This window comes from Pygocentrus nattereri, chromosome 24 (genome assembly GCF_015220715.1).
Source record: "Pygocentrus nattereri isolate fPygNat1 chromosome 24, fPygNat1.pri, whole genome shotgun sequence".
NCBI lineage: Eukaryota > Metazoa > Chordata > Actinopteri > Characiformes > Serrasalmidae > Pygocentrus > Pygocentrus nattereri.
In genome coordinates, this window is record NC_051234.1 from 12,422,184 (window position 1) to 12,438,746 (window position 16,563).

Here is a 16,563-nt window from a genome sequence, read left to right on the forward strand (position 1 = left end):
ACAATTTAGCAAAAAAAATGTTTTGTGTTTGACTGAATAAACAGCTACAACATCCATGAATTTCCTCTGTATGTTTAGAAGCCTAAAGAGATTTTTCACCTCACCGTGTTATAATTGGAAAGAGCAATAATACTTAAAACTAAAGAAGTTGGGTTTGAAAGTGGCAAATTGCTAAACCTGGCAACATCGAGCCTTTCACAAGCACTTCCGGTCTACAAACTACACAATAAAAGCGACCCCGTCAAATCCTCCAGTTTCGGCTGAGAAAATGAAACTTTATGAATAAAAAGAGAGATGAAAAGAGGAAGAAAATTTAATCCCTTCAAAGGATTTGATTTTAATCCACCCTGTAAGTGCTGTGTGGAATTTACATTGTTACACTGCGGCTAATATTACTGTTCATACAGAACTCATTTTTTGAAAATCTGTTTTAACTCATTGATCCGCACTATTTACTGTATCTACAGGACATGGACACTGCAAAGTTCTCCAGTTTAATATGATCAAACTTTAATCGATTCCAAGACATGGTAGAGCAAGAAGTGAGAGAGAGGTTTGAAAACAAACAAACACAGTAAGTTATCATAATAATAATGAAACAGATAAAAGCAGTAAACACGGTAATGTATGAATTCTGAGGAGCAAAGTGCTGTATGAAAGCTGAGACTCTTCAGCTGAGGGGTGGAGAAACTCTCCCAGCATCTGATCAGTCCTTCTTAATCTGAGCCACCTCCTGCAGGTAGGCAATGAACATCTTGGTTCCCTCAATGTAGTTGTACCTGAAAAAGGTGAAACACGTGACACCATAAATGGTCAGAAAATACAAAACAATCTGCTGATCTGAGTTATACAGTTACAGAGACATTCTAAACATTTAACATGAACAAAGCATAACGTGGCTTAATGTACAACAAGAAGTATTAGTTACATTACAGGTTCATACTTTTACAGTGTTTCTAGATCATGTTTTAGTATACTAAACAAATTTTTAGTGCATTATGAAATATTTAGGATTTTAAATAGAGTTGTAGTACATTAAGCCATGTAGTAGGACATTAAGCTGCATTTCCAAACATTAAACAACATTTTGATACATTAAACCACTCTTTTTCACATTAAGCCACATTTAGTACACAGACAAATCCGGGTGAGCAGATATGCACAGGATATTACGCCTTACGCATATAAACATAGTTGCATAAAGTATAGTTGCATAAGTGCAAGATTAAGCCTCTTCCATGGACCCACCACCTGTGGGAGAGGCGCTTATGGGGGTCCGGTGCAATGTGGATTGGGTGGCGGCCGAAGGCAGGGGCCTTGGCGTTCCGATCCTCGGCTACTGAAACTGGCTCTCGGAACATGGGACATGACCTCTCTGGCAGGGAAAGAGCCCGAGCTAGTGTATTAGGCTGAGACACACCAACTAGATATAGTTGGGCTCACCTCAACACATGGCAGAGGCTCTAGACCAGACTCTCTCGAGAGGGGTTGGACTTTATTCCATTCTGGAGTTGTCCCGGGTGAGAGGCGTCGGGCAGGAGTGGGCTTACTCATAGTTCCCCGGCTCAGAGCCTGTATGTTGGGATTTTCTCCGGTGGACGATTGGGTTATTTCCCTGCACCTTCGGGTCGGGGAACGGGCTCTGACTGTTGTCTGTGCTTATGCACCGAACAGCAGTTCAGAGTACCCGGCCTTCTTGGAGACCCTGGAGGGGGTACTGGAAAGTGCCCCCTGTGGGGACTCCATTGTCTTCCTTGGTGACTTCAATGCTCACGTGGGCAATGACAGTGAGACCTAGAAGGGCATGATTGGGAGGAACGGCCTCTCCGATCTGAACCAGTGTTGTTTTGTTATTGGAGTTCTGTGCTTGCCACAGTCTGTCCATAACAAACACCATGTTCAAACACAAAGGTGTGCATAAGTGCACATGGCACTAGGACACCTTAGGCCGCAGTTCATTGATCGACTTCGTAGTTGTGTCATCGGATTTACAACCATGTGTTTTGGACAACTGGATGAAGAGAGGAGCGTAGCTGTCAACCGATCACCCCCTAGTGGTGAGCTGGATCAGATGGTGGGTGAAAATACCAGACAGACCGAGTTGTGAGGGTTTGTTGGGAACGTCTGGCAGAGGAACCTACCAGAAAGATCTTCAACTTCCACATCCGACAAAGTTTCGACCGCATGACATTGGTGACATAAAGACCAAGTGGGCCCTGTTCCGTGCCTCAGTTGTCGATGCAGTGGATTGGAGCTGTGGTCCCAAGGTTGTTGCCTGTCGTCTTGGCAATCCCTGAACCCGTTGGTGGACACCTCGGGTAAAGGAAGCCGTCAAGCTGAAGAAAGAGTCCTATCAGGACTGGATGGCTTGTGGGACTCTGGAGGCAAAAGATGGGTACCGAAGGGCCAAGTGGGTCACGGCTTCGGTGGTCGCTGAGGCAAAAACTCGGGTGTGGGAGGAGTTTGGTGAGGCCATGGAGAAAGATTATCAACAGGCACTGAGAAGGTTCTGGCAAACCGTCAGGCGCCCCAGGAGAAGAAAGCGGTTCCTGACCAACACTGTATACAGTGGGGCTGGGGAGCTGCTGACATTGACTGGGGACATCATTGGATGGTGGAAAGAATACTTCAAGGATCTTCTCAGTCCCACCAACGATAATTCCCTAGAGGAGGCAGAGCGGGGTGGTGGTCCCACTTTTTAAGAAAGGGGACCGGAGGGTGTGTTCCAACTATCGGGGGATCACACTTCTCAGCCTACCCGGTAAGGTCTATGCAGGGGTACTGGAGAAGAGAGTCTGACTAATAGTCAAATCTCAGCTACAAGAGGAACAATGCAGGTTTTGCCCTGGTCGTGGAACACTGGACCAGTTTTTTATCCTCTCCAGGTTCCCAGAGGGTGCGTGGGTGTTTGCCCAACCAGTCTACATGTGTTTTGTGGATTTGAAGAAGGCATTCAAGCGTGTCCCTCAGGGGATCCTGTGGGATGTACGGGGTGAGGGGCTCGTTGTTACAGGCCATTCAGTCCCTGTACAAACGGAGCAGGAGCTTGGTTCATATAGCTGGCAATAAGTCAGATTGGTTTCCAGTCAGGGTTGGACTCAGCCAGGGCTGTCCATTGTTATCGATTCTGTTCATAACTTTTATGGACAGAATTTCTCGGAACAGCTAAGTGGCAGAGGGTGTCCAGTATGGTGGCCTCAGGATTTCACGTCTGCTTTTTGTGGATGATGTGGTCCTGTTGGCATCATTAGGCCGGGACCTCCAGCTCTCTCTGGGCCAGTTTGCAGACGAGTGTGAAGCGGCTGGGATGAAAAACAGCACCTCTAAAATTTTAGTACATAAAGCCAAGTTTAGTTCATTTGCCTCTCCGTGGATCACCACCTTATCGTTGTGGAGGGGTTTGTGTGCTTGAATGATCATAGGAGCTATGTTGTCTGGAGCAAAACAGACCCTCTTGGTAGGGTCTCCCATGGCAAACTGGTCCTAGGTGACAGGCCAGACAAAGTGTGATCCATAATCACCCCTATGAAAACAAGAAAGCAGGACTTGTGTCTTGTGTACCCTGCCTGGATCAGGGTTACCAGGACCCCACCCTGGAGCCAGGCCTGGGGGAGGGACTCACCAGCGAGCGTCTGGTGGCCGGGCATTCACTCATGAGTCCAGCAGTAGTAGGGGTTCCTTGTCATTGTGGATTGGGCAGTGTCCGAAGGCGTGGGCTTTGGCGTTCTGATCCTCAGTTGCTGAAACTGGCTTTTGGAACTTGGAATGTTACCTCACTGGTGGGGAAGGAGCCTGAGTTGGTGCGCGAGGTTGAGAGATACCGGCTAGATATAGTCGGGCTCACCTCAACACACAGCTTGGGCTCTGGGTCCAATCTCCATGAGAGGGGCTGGTCTTTATTCTTTTCTGGAGAGGCGGCGTGCAGGTGTGGGCTCTCATAGCCCCTCGACTCGGCGCCTGTATGTTGGGGTTTTCTCCGGTGGATGAGAGGGTAGCTTCCCTATGCCATCGGGTTGAGGAACGGGTCCTGACTGTTGTCTGTGCTTATGCACCGAACAGCAGTTCAGAGTACCCAGCCTTCTTAGAGTCCTTGGGAAGGGTGCTTGACAGTGCTCCTCCTGGAGACTCTATTGTCCTACTGGGGGACTTCAACGCTCATGTGGGCAACGACAGTGAGACCTGGAGGGGTGTGATTGGGAGGAATGGCCTCTCTGCTCTGAACCCGAGTGGTGTTCAGTTTTTGGACTTCTGTGCAAACCACAGTTTGTCCATAACGAACACCATGTTTGAACACAAGGATGTCCATAAGTGCACATGGCACTAGGACACCCTAGGCCGCAGTTCAATGATTGACTTTGTAGTCGTGCCATCGGACTTGCGGCCATGTGTTTTGGACACTCGGGTAAAGAGAGGAGCTGAGCTGTCAACTGATCACCACCTGGTGGTGAGTTGGATCAGGTGGTGGAGGAAGATGCCAGTCAGACGAGGCAAACCCAAACATATAGTGAGGGTTTGCTGGGAACATCTGGCAGAAGAACCTGTCAGATTGATCTTCAACTCATACCTCCGTCAGAACTTTGACCAGATATCGGGGGAGGTGGGGGACATTGACTCAGAATGGGCCATGTTCTGCTCCTCCATTGTTGAAGCGGCTGACTGTAGCTGTGGTCACAAGGTAGTTGGTGCCTGTCGGGGCGGTAATCCTTGAACCTGGTGGTGGACACCCCAGATGAGAGATGGCGTCAACCTGAAGAAGAAGTCCTACCGGGCATGGTTGGCCTGTGCGACACCAGAGGCAGCTGGCAGGTATCGACAGGCCAAGCGATCTGCAGCTTCAGTCATTGGCAAGGCAAAAACCCGGGTGTGGGAAGAGTTTGGTGAGGCCTTGGAAAGTGACTTTAAGTCGGCTCCGAAAAGATTCTGGCAAACCGTCAGGCGACTCAGAAGGGGAAAGCAGTGTGCCACTAGCACTGTATATAGTGGAGATGGTGTGCTGCTGACTTTGACTGAAGACGTCAGAGGGTGTGTTCCAACTACAGGGGAAATCACACTCCTCAGCCTCCCTGGTAAGGTCTATGCAGGGGTACTGGAGAAGAGAGTCCAGCTTATAGTCGAACCTTAGATTCAGGAGGAGCAGTGCGGGTTCTGCCCTGGTCGTGGAACACTGGACCAACGCTTTACCCTCTTCAGTATTCTGGAGGATTCATGGGAGTTTGTCCAATCAGTCCACATGTGCTTTGTGGATTTGGAGAAGGCATTCGACTGTGTTCCCTGGGGTATTCTGTGGGAGGTGCTTCGGGAGTACGGGTACATGGCTCTTTGCTACGAGCCATTCATGCCCTGTACAAACAAAGCAGGAGTTTGGTTCGCATGGCCGGCAGTAAGTCAGACTCATTCCCAGTGAGAGTTGGACTCTGTCAGGGCTGCGCTTTGTCACCAATTCTATTAATAATTTTTATGGATAGAATTTCTAGGCGCAGTCAGGGGATGGAGGGTGTCCGGTTTGGTGACCTCAAGGTCACATCGCTGCTGTTTGCAGACACTCAGCTGCAAACCGATCCAGCGAAAGCTGAAGTTCACGGCCTGATTTTAGTACATAATGCCAGGTTTTAGTACAATAAGCCACACATTAGTACATAATGCCAGGTTTTAGTACCTTAGGCCACATTTTAGTACATAAAGCCAAGTTTTAGTACATTAAGCCACATTTTAGTGCATTAAGCCACATTTTAGTACATAAAGCCATGTTTCAGTACATAATGGCAAGTTTTAGTACATTAAGCCAGGTTTTAGTACATGAGGCCACATTTTAGTACATTAATTCAAGTTTTAGTATATTAAACCACATTTTTGTACATTAAGCCAAGTTTTAGTACATTAGGCCAAATTATTGTACATTTAGACACATTTCAGTACATAAAGCCAGGTTTTAGTATATTAAGCCATATTATAGTACATAAAGCCAAGTTGTAGTACATTAAGCCACATTTTAGTACAATAAGCCAAATACTAGTACATAAAGCCAGGATTTAGTACATTAAATACTGTTTTTCATCTTTAGATCTCTGTAAGTTTCGTGTTAAGGAGTGTTTTGGAATGTGGTCAGTCACCTGCTCATCTTCTCGTTCTGAGAGTGAAGGCCATCGTCGAAGCCTCCAATGGGCAGCATTATGATGCTCTTCTCCGTCACGTCCTGAAACGTTCTGGCGATGGGGATTGTCCCCCCCTCTCGGATCATGTCAGCGTCCACGTTAAACACTGCATCAGGACAGAAACGACATGAAAGCATCGTAACCCACACCCATTGCAACAGCATTGGAGTGAAGTCTTATCCACGCGATGTTAGAGACCAAGCTAACGGACACATGTGGGACATATGTACTGTGAGATGTTTCTAATAAAGTGACCGGTTAGTGACCTCTTTTCACTGCTGCTTTTCCTGCCTCGTACAGTGAGTGCTTGATGTCAGCAAGCCATGGTTTAGCTCCGATAATCATCTTCACCTTCAGCTTGTTGGGGCTTTTCCGCTTGGCAAACACAGAGTGCAGGTGGTCAGTCACCTGCAGCAGAGACAGACAGGTCAGCTTATACTAACACATCAGAACTGAAACAGCATCAGTGCAGTACACCACTAGCTTTGACCAGTGATTCATACACTTTTTATATTTAATCCTATAATTCATTATTATTATTTATTATTATTATTATTATTATCATTATTATTCCTAATTGCACATTGTATTCTTATCCAACTGTAAATATTCTTCTTCTTTTTCCACCTAGCAACCATCTAGAAACCAGCTGGAATACCACAGCAACCACCTGGCCTCAAAGCAGCAGCCATGTCAAACAGTGTAAGCTGTGGTCAGCCTGTGTTCTGTTGAGGAAACTCTTTTTTCCTCGTTATCATTCATGCCGTCCTGAGCTGACCTGTTTCTCCACCACGGCGGGGTCCATGTCCGGCACCTGGCGGATGGAGAATTTGCCCGTGACTTTAGCAGGTATGACAGTTTTTGTTCCGGGGGCAGAGAAAGCTCCATTGATGCCGTGGATGGAGACAGTGGGGTGACGCCAGCGATGGGCCAACAGCTCCACCTGCAGGCAGAGAGCAGAGAGTGAGGTTTACAGTGATGCCAAATCTGTTCAGCTATCTATCTATATGTCTGTCTGTCTGTCTGTCTGTCAGTCTGTTTGTCTATCTGTCTATCTGTCTTGTCTCCCCGTCTATCTATCTATCTCTCTGTCCATCTGTCCATCTATCCATCTTTGTATCTGTCTTTCTGTCTGCTTGTCTATCTGTCTGTCTATCTTTTGTAAGCTTTACGTTGGTATTGTAGTGATGTCACCGTGTGGTCAGTTTCAGTTATAGTGATGTTACCGTCTGTTTCAGAGTGAACTTTGAACTCTGTCTGATCACCTTGTTGTTGTACATCAGCTGCTCCACTCCGATCTTCTCTCTGTAGCTCTCCACATCAAACTCAATGTCCTGATACATCTTCCACTCTTCGTCAGAGAAGGGAGCCACGGCATCTCTGATTCCGGGGATCAGGATGGTCCCGCTGGGGCTGATCAGCGTGTCTGGGGAGGGGAGGGGAGGGGGAGTGGGAGGGGGGAGTGTGCACTGTGTTAGATCCGCTACATTAAATCATATACAATACTACTACTACTACCAATAATAATAATAATAAAATAATAATAATAATAATAATAATAATAATAATTCTGAATTCACCTAAAATCCCGATCAGGTCGGTCATGGGCTCAATCACTGTGCCTCCATACACTCCGGAGTGTAAATCCTGCTTCGGACCCTCCACCTGAACACACACACACATACACACACACACACACACACTCAGTTTAGATAGACATTGTTATGTAGGGCTGTAACTTTGTTAGCGAGCAGTGCTGATGCTAGAAAAGCTGCATGTTTTAAAACATTCCATCCATTTTCTAAGCCGCTTCTCCGTCAGGGTCGCGGGGGGATGCTGGAGCCTATCCCAGCATTCTTCGGGCGGAAGGCAGGATACACAGAATTTATTACCAGTATTTGCAGCTGGTTTTACAGCCCCAGCTTTAGCATTTTATTATAAACCGAAATAAACCACAAATGAGTAAAACAGAACTATACAGTCTTCGGTTTCTATGCTGATGTATTCTGATAGATATGCTGATAGATGTTCTAAGAGGTTCCACTGCAGTTCTATACATTACTCAGCACTGAAGTAGTTTTTGATTTGATGCTGTAAAAATCAAGCAGTTGTATTTGAAGAATTTACTGTTACGTGTGAAGTATCAATACTGTTTCTCTGTGTCTCGTACCTCAGCGAAAAAGTAGCAGTTGCCACGGGTGCCGTAGGTGAGGGCGGGTCGTTTACTGAGCCATCCGCAGTCGGAGATGATGATGTAATCCACATCAGAGAAGAAGGTGCTCTTCTGAGACTTAATCATGGCGTCCAGTCCGTTAGAGCCCGTCTCCTCCATCCCCTCAATAAGATATTTCACATTTACAGGCAGATCCTGAGAGCAGCAAGAGGACAAATAGAACACGGTCAGAATCAGAACCAGAATCAGGATCAGAAGCAGAGTCAAAGACAGAATAAGGATCAGTTTCACAACCAGAATCAGGATAAGAAGCAGTTTCATCATCAGTGTCAGAATCTATATCACAACCATTATCAGAATCTAAATCTGAATAATACGTTTTATGATTAATAACTACATTATAAACTGTGATCAAGGGTGTTAAAAGTGTTTCTGGGTAAAAAAGCAGTGGATAAAAAAGACGTTTTACAGTCACTGTCCACTGGTCACAGTGCTGTTGTACTGTGTGTTCAGTCTCACCATGTCCAGAGCTTTAAAGGCCTCGACTGCGTGGATCCACGCAAGCACTGGAGCTTTATTATCAGACGCACCACGCCCATAAAGATTACCTATGGGGGAGAGGATTTAATATAATTACTCATTATCAATCATATTAATATAATTCAGCTCTGAGTTTTGATTGTTCTTCTGATAGCATAACATAGACCAACAATATCATATTTCAACTCGAACATTATAATTAACTTCAATGGAAATAATAGATTCATAGTGGATGCTGAATCATTTAAAGTACATATTGAATATTTCATAGGGGATACTGAATAATTCATAGTGGATGCTGAATATTTCATAGTGGATGCTGAAGAATTCATAGTAGATACAGAATAATTCATAGTGGATGCTGAATAATACATAGTGCATATTAAATTATTCATAGTGAGAAATTCATGGTGGATACTGAATAATTCATTGATAGATACTGAATAATTCATAGAAAACTAAATAATATTTACTGATTAATTCAGTAGTAAGAGTGGACATTAAACTGACCATTGATTTCTGTGAGGTTGTATGGTTCGGTGGCCCTATGTCATAGAGATGCTGTATAATTCATAGTACATACTGGATATTTCACAGTGGATGTTGAATAATTTATAGTGCATACTGAATAATTCATAGTGGATGCTGAATAATTATTAGTGGATACTAAATCATTTATAGTAGATACTGAATAATTCACAGTGGATGCTGAATAATTCATAGTGGAAGCTGAATAATACATAGAACATATTTAATATTTCATAGTGGATGCTGAATAATTCATAGTACATGTTGAATATTTGATAGTGGATTCTGAATAATTCATAGTGGATACCGAATAATTCATACTGAATGCTGAATAAGTCATAGTGAATACTGAATAATTCATAGTGGATGCTGAATAAGTCATAGTGGATGCTGAATAATTCATAGTACATATTGGATATTTCATAGTGGATTCTGAATAATTCATAGTGGATACCGAATAATTCATACTGAATGCTGAATAGGTCATAGTGGATACTGAATAATTCATACTGAATGCTGAATAAGTCATAATGGATACTGAATAATTCCTAGTGGATGCTGAATAAGTCATAGTGGATGCTGAATAATTCATAGTACATATTGAATATTTCATAGTGGATGTTGAATAATTCATAGTGCATACTGAATAATTCATAGTGGATGCTGAATAATTAATAGTGGATGCTGAATAATTCATAGTGGATGCTAAATAATTAATAGTGGATCCTGAATAATTCATAGTGGATGCTGAATAATTCATAGTGGATGATGAATAATACATAGTGCATATTAAATTATTCACAGTGGATACTGAGAAATTCATGGTGGATACTGAATAATTCATTGATGGATACTGAATAATTCATAGAAAACTTAATAATATTTACTGATTAATTCAGTAGAAAGAGTGGACATTAAACTGACCATTGATTTCTGTGAGGTTGTATGGTTCGGTGGCCCACCCATCCTCTTTTTGTGCTGGCTGGACGTCCACGTGTCCATACACACACACTGTGGGCTTATTCACATCACTGCCGAACTGAGCTGTGACCACTTTAGGTAAAGCTAGACTGCTACCGTCTGGCAGCTGGATGAGGAAACGGAGAGAGAGAGAGAGAGAGAGAGAGAGAGAGAGAGAGAGAGAGAGAGAGAGAGAGAGAGAGAGAGAGAGAGAGAGAGAGAGAGAGAGAGAGAGAGAGAGAGAGAGAGAATAAACAGAATCAAGAGATGAGGAGAGGAAAAGTGCCTATTCAGTGAGCTCTGCTTTAACCTGCTATAAACCACTGCATTAACCATGCCATTAACACATGGAGAGTGATGTCATATGGTGTCAGAGCTAAGCTAGTACACAAAAATATGTGTGTGACAGCAGTTACTACATCATACATTAAATAACGTTTCCCTCTCAGCATGTCTGCCCACTCTCAGCCAGTTAGTGGACTGCAGGACGAGAGACCAGCGTTAAAGAGGCACAGAAATCTACAGCTCTGCCACTGCTGGACCATTCAGACTATGACCTGGTCCACCTCACTTCACTGTGCAAGTTCAGAGAGTTCAGAGATAGGTAGTGACCACGAGGACTGTGAGGAAATGTTCACCTTAGGCTGTAGAAACACTGAGGGGCTATCTGGACAGTACCACTGTTAGAAATAAAGGATCTGTGCAGGAACACTTTCATTCATCAAGGTACAAACAGTGTAAATGTTCCCTCAAAGGTACAATTGTGGTTTTAAGGTCTGATTGTAACCCTTAAATAAGTTTTCCCAGGTGAAAAGTATGTATTTGTAACTTTTCCAAAAGTTTTAAAACAGAACACTAAAATAAGGTCCTGGAGACGAGACAGGATGTGTGGAGGCAGTACAGCTCACAAAATATAACTTCAGTAGATTATGGTACAATTATGTTCCCTGACTAAAGGTACTGAAATGGACTCTTGAGGGTCCTACCCCAGTGTCAAGAGGGGTACTGACCCTGTCTATCTATCTGTCTGTCTAGCTCTCTCTCTCTCTCTCTCTCTCTCAGTAATTAGGACTGAGGAGAGAGAGAGAGAGAGATTTCAGATATTATTCAGATATTATTATTTCAGATATTATATTTTGTTTATTTTTCTCATAGCTGATTAAAAAGTGGAGAAATTGTGTGTAAAGTACAGATTCTTAACTCTGAGTCATCATTTGTGTTTGTAAGTAGAAGTAAAGATATTGTGTTATCAGTATAAATGATTCTGACCTGCTCTTCACCAATGTCCACCAGTTCCACCTTCCCCCCCATCTTCCTCAGCTTCTCCCCAACCATGTCCATCATACGGTACAGCTCCGCCCTCTTTGTTACATCACTGGAGTCGCTCTCCACAGCAACCCACTCCCGCAGAGTCTAAACCAAGGCAAATTCAGTTTTTGGCTGAACTGTTCTTTTAAACACAGACTCATTAATTATTATGTGCATTCAATACATTCGACATCATCATCATATAGAATTAATAATAACCGTTATTACCTGCACATACTCCTCCTGATGATCGTCCACATATTTTATCAGCTCATCAAATCTGAATGAATGAACAGCTGCTCCACACAGCAGCAACACCATGGCACATGTGTTCATCTGCACACAGGAGAACATAAACGCAGAGAACCTAAACTACACTAGATAGTTCCACACTAGATGACTAGATAATTCAAACTGAATAATTCACATTAAACAATGAATAATTCATAGTAGACACTGAACAATTCAGAATACATGCTGAATAGCTCACAGTAGTCACTTAATACTTCATAGTAGACACTGAATAATTCATATTAGACACTGAATAATTCATAGAAGATACTGAATAATTCACAGTAGATACTGAATACTTCATAGTAGATACTGAACAATTCATAGTAGACACTGAATTATTCAACAGTAGATACCAAATAATTCATAGTAGACACTGAATAATTCATATTAGACACTGAATAATTCACAGTAAATACTGTATAATTCATAGTAGACACTAATTCACAGTAGATACCAAATAATTCATAGTAGACACTTAATAATGCATTTTGAAACTAGTTGTTTAAAGTGGTCATTACTCACCATGATCAGCAGCTGTAGTTTCATGGTGGAGTTGGTCAGGTCTGATTGTGTGTCCTCAAGTATTAAATACTCAAACCCTCCTGCAGTCACTTTAAAAAGGCTTACAGGCAGATTGATTTTTTTTCACCCAAAAGTCCAAGCTCTGAAGTTAATCAAACAGAAAGGGTCCACACTGAGTCTCAGCAGGGGTCAGAGGGTCAGCCACATTCCACTCATTCGGTTATTTTGCTGAACTGTTCTTTTAAACACCGACTCATTAATTTTTATGTGGATTCAATACATTCGAAATCATCATCATATAGAATTAATAATAACTGTTATTACCTGCACATACTCCTCCTGATGATTGTCCATATATTTTATCAGCCCATCAAATCTGAATGAATGAACAGCTGCTCCACACAGCAGAATCACCATGGCACATCTGTTCATCTGCACACAGAACATTAATGCACAGAACCTAAACTACACTAGATAGTTTCACACTAGATACCTAGGTCATTCAAACTGAATAATATATATTAAACAATGAATAATTCATAGTAGACACTGAACAATTCAGAGTAAATGCTGAATAATTAATAGTAGACACTGAATCATTCATAGAAGATACTGAACAATTCATATTAGACACTGAATAAAAGTCCAAGCTCTGAAGTTCATCAAAAAGAAAGGGCCCACACTGAGACTCAGCAGGGGTCAGAGGATCAGCCACATTCCAGCTCACTCACGGAGAGTGGAGCTCAAATCTGCAGCACTGCAGTAGAACAAAAGAACAACTTCAGCAAACTGTTGTGCTTGTCTTCTGATTGAATACTGTCTTTCTGCTGGTAAAGGTAGGCTCTGAGTTAAGATTTTCTGTAGCTTAGACTGTTAGTTACAAGGCTGTCTTGTTGTACCTAGTACTTAATTGTAATTACTAGTTTCAGGTGTGGTTTTGGGTTAGCCAAAGGTGTGAACTGTAGGGGCCGGACTATCAGTCACAAGGCTGATAAATTGAGGAGGTGTTTCACTACAGACAAATTTGTCTGTAGCGGTCTGTAGCAGCTCTAATTCATCAACTGAGATGCATCTGCTTAACTTGGCTAAGTAGTGCTTTGTTATCCTTCATTACCTTTTAATATCCTAATTACTGTTTCCATCATGTGCTTTACAATACCTGTTTACCCATCCCACAGATCATGTAGAACTACTCACCGTCACAGGACTCGTAATTCCAGTAACCTCATCTATCCACTACGGTCGTCAGAATGTCAGACCAGGGTTGCAGGTGGGCTCTGAAATTGAAAATCTGCTGTGCAAAAGACAAACTTCATTTCAGCCCTCGCATCCTTCCATTCGCTGCACTTCTTGGCGTTGACAGAGACCTGGATCACCCCCATGAACTCAGCAACTCCAACAGCCCTGTCCTCTGCCTTTCACTTCTCCCATTCTCCATGGCAGTCTGGCAGGGGTGGTGGCACAGGTTTGCTCTTGTCTCGAAAATGGCGTTTCACTCCACTTGCTTTTTCTCATCTTTCAATTTCCTCCTTTGAGTACCATGCAGTCACTGTATATTTCCCCACTAAACTTCACATCATTGTTCTTTATCATTCTCCCTCTCCCCTAGGCTACTTCATTGATGAGTTAGACACTCTACTGAGTCTTTTCTCCATCGACGAAACCACACTCATACACTTGAGCGACTTCAACCTGCCATCAGACAATGGCCTCGCTTTCAACAAGACTCCACCGATGCACAGAGCAATCAATGCTTTGGACCTGATATTCACCAGACCTACCTCTGCGTTGGATGTCACAGTAACTCCCATGCATCGCTGTGTTCACCATTTCCTATCTTTCTCACTCGCCCTCCCTGTTAATCCTGTCCATTACACCCCTTTGTGCTCCTCTTCTCAGTGCAACTTGCACTCCACTCCTTCCTCATCATTCACCTCAACCATCCTGAACACCCTTCCCCATCCTGACTCATTTTCCCCTCTCTCACTGAACATGGCTACGGATGCTTTCCTTTCTTCACTCTCATCTGTAATTAACCTTTTGTGTCCTCTCTCCTCCAGGCCAGCAAGATCTTCCCCACCTGCCCCCTGGCTGACGGGTGTCCTGTGCAGCAACCGACACAATCTAAGGAAGACTGAGAGAAGGTGGAGGAAACCCACCCAGCTTGACTCGGATCTTCACTCATACCATTCATCTCTCCTTTCCAAGTTCTCACTCGAAGTTACAGCTGCAAAGTCATCTTTCTACAAAGGAAAACTAGAAGCATCAGCATCTGATCAAAGCAAGCTCTTCAACATTTTCTCCTCTCTTCTCAACCCTCCTCCTCCCCCTGCACCCTGTTCTCTCACCCCTGAGGATTTTGTCACCTTCTTTGAGGAGAAGGTTGATAGAATCCGCCAGTCTTTTCCCTCTGTCCCCACTCCTTCCACTAGACAACATCATCTCATTCTCAATCCCTTAAACTGTTTTCTTCTCTTTCCACAGATGCTATCCTTCAACTGATCAAATCCAGTAACCCAACCACCTGCCCACTGGATCCCATCCCATCGGCATTGTTTCAGTCAATTTCTGAGGACCTACTGCCCTTCATCACGTTTCTAGTCCTTGGCATCAGGTTAAGTTTCATCAACTTTCAAGACAGCAAGAGTACTCCCCATCTTGAAGAAACCCATGCTTGACAGCTCTGATGTCAACAACTACAGACCAGTATCACTTCTTTCTTTCCTTTCAAAAATTCTTGAATGTGCAGTCTATAATCAACTGTCTCTCTTTCTCACACAGAACCAGCTCCAGGACCCCAACCAGTCTGGCTTCAAACCAGCACACTCTACAGAAACTGCCCTCATCGCAATGACCGAGAACCTCCAATCTCCAAGATCGGCCAAATTGTCATCTGTCCTGATCCTTCTTGATCTCTCAGCAGCTTTTGACACAGTCAACCATACGATCCTTTTGGACATCCTCACCAACCTTGGAATCACTGGCTATGCGTGGAAGTGGTTCAAGTCCTATCTGGAGGATCGCTCTTGTCAGGTAACATGGAGAGGGTTCACATCCTCTCCATGCAGGCTCTCCACTGGTGTCCCACAAGGCTCGGTCCTGGGTCATCTTCTCTTTTCTCTTTTACACTAGCTCTCTTGGTGATGTAATATCTTCTCATGGTTTCTCTTGTCACTGTTATGCTGATGACACTCAACTAATGTTTTCTTTCTAACTCTCTGACACACAGGTTTCCAGTCGCATCTTAGCATGCCTGTCTGACATCTCTTCATGGATGGCAGCTCACCACCTGAAGCTCAATCCCAGCAAGACTGAGCTGATATTCATCCCTGCAACTACAGGTCCTCATCATGATCTTGGAATCTCATTCGAGAACTCCCTGATTGTTCCATCTGTTGAGGCAAGAAGTCTTGGTGTGAGTCTGGATGGCCAGTTATCGTTCTCAACTCACATTGCGAACCTGCCTCGGTCATGCAGGTTTCTCCTGTACAACATCCGAAGGATCCGACCCTTCCTCACCCAAGAGGCTGCCCAGGTGCGATGGTTGATGGCAATGGTGAAATCTCGAACTGTACCACAAGCCCTTCGAGCTTCGGGTACAGCTCGGCTTGACCCGCCATCCTTCAAGGCGCGTGGAAGGCAAGCGTCGAGAATGTTCTCTGTACTGGTACCCAAGTGGTGGAATGAACTCCCACTGGCTGTCTGAACAGCAGAGTCTCTTAAATCTTCAAATGTAGACTGAAGACTCATCTCTTTACAATGCACTTAAATGAGCACTGAACTATGTGGTGCACTTATATATATTTTATTTTATTGCACTGTGTATTACCCCTATGAAAAGACAAGAACAGGACTTGTGTACCCTGCCCGGAACAGGGTTACCGGGGCCCCACCCTGGAGCCAGGCCTGGGGGAGGGGCTTGCCAGCGAGTGTCTGGTGGCCGGGCATTTACTCATGGTGCCCAGCCCGAAGGAGTTACATGAGTCCCCCCTCCCATCGACCCACCACCAATAGGATGGGCAGTAGTAGGGGTTCGGTGCTTTGTGGATCGGGCAGTATCCAAAGGCGTGGGCCTTGGCGTTCTGA

General features: G+C 44.1%; 1 protein-coding gene across 2 annotated transcripts; it reads right to left on the reverse strand.

Annotated features, from left to right (window-relative positions):
• Window positions 1-492: 492 nt before the first annotated feature.
• zgc:114181 (uncharacterized protein LOC619255 homolog) lies at window positions 493-12,523 on the reverse strand. 2 transcript variants are annotated; one of them, XM_017703872.2, is made up of 12 exons: window positions 12,478-12,523; window positions 11,890-11,997; window positions 11,623-11,766; window positions 10,318-10,480; window positions 8,845-8,933; window positions 8,323-8,520; window positions 7,733-7,817; window positions 7,418-7,578; window positions 6,931-7,095; window positions 6,419-6,560; window positions 6,111-6,258; window positions 493-779 (listed from the first exon to the last, which is right to left on the reverse strand). In XM_017703872.2, the coding sequence occupies exons 1-12, from the start codon at window positions 12,499-12,501 to the stop codon at window positions 707-709; spliced, it is 1,500 nt and encodes a 499-aa protein (XP_017559361.2). In that variant the 5' UTR covers window positions 12,502-12,523; the 3' UTR covers window positions 493-706. The 2 variants fall into 2 exon arrangements, with proteins under 2 accessions (XP_017559361.2, XP_037389727.1); XM_037533830.1 differs by lacking the exons at window positions 10,318-10,480; window positions 11,623-11,766; window positions 11,890-11,997; window positions 12,478-12,523 and adding an exon at window positions 9,376-9,403.
• Between the last annotated feature and the right edge of the window lie 4,040 nt (window positions 12,524-16,563).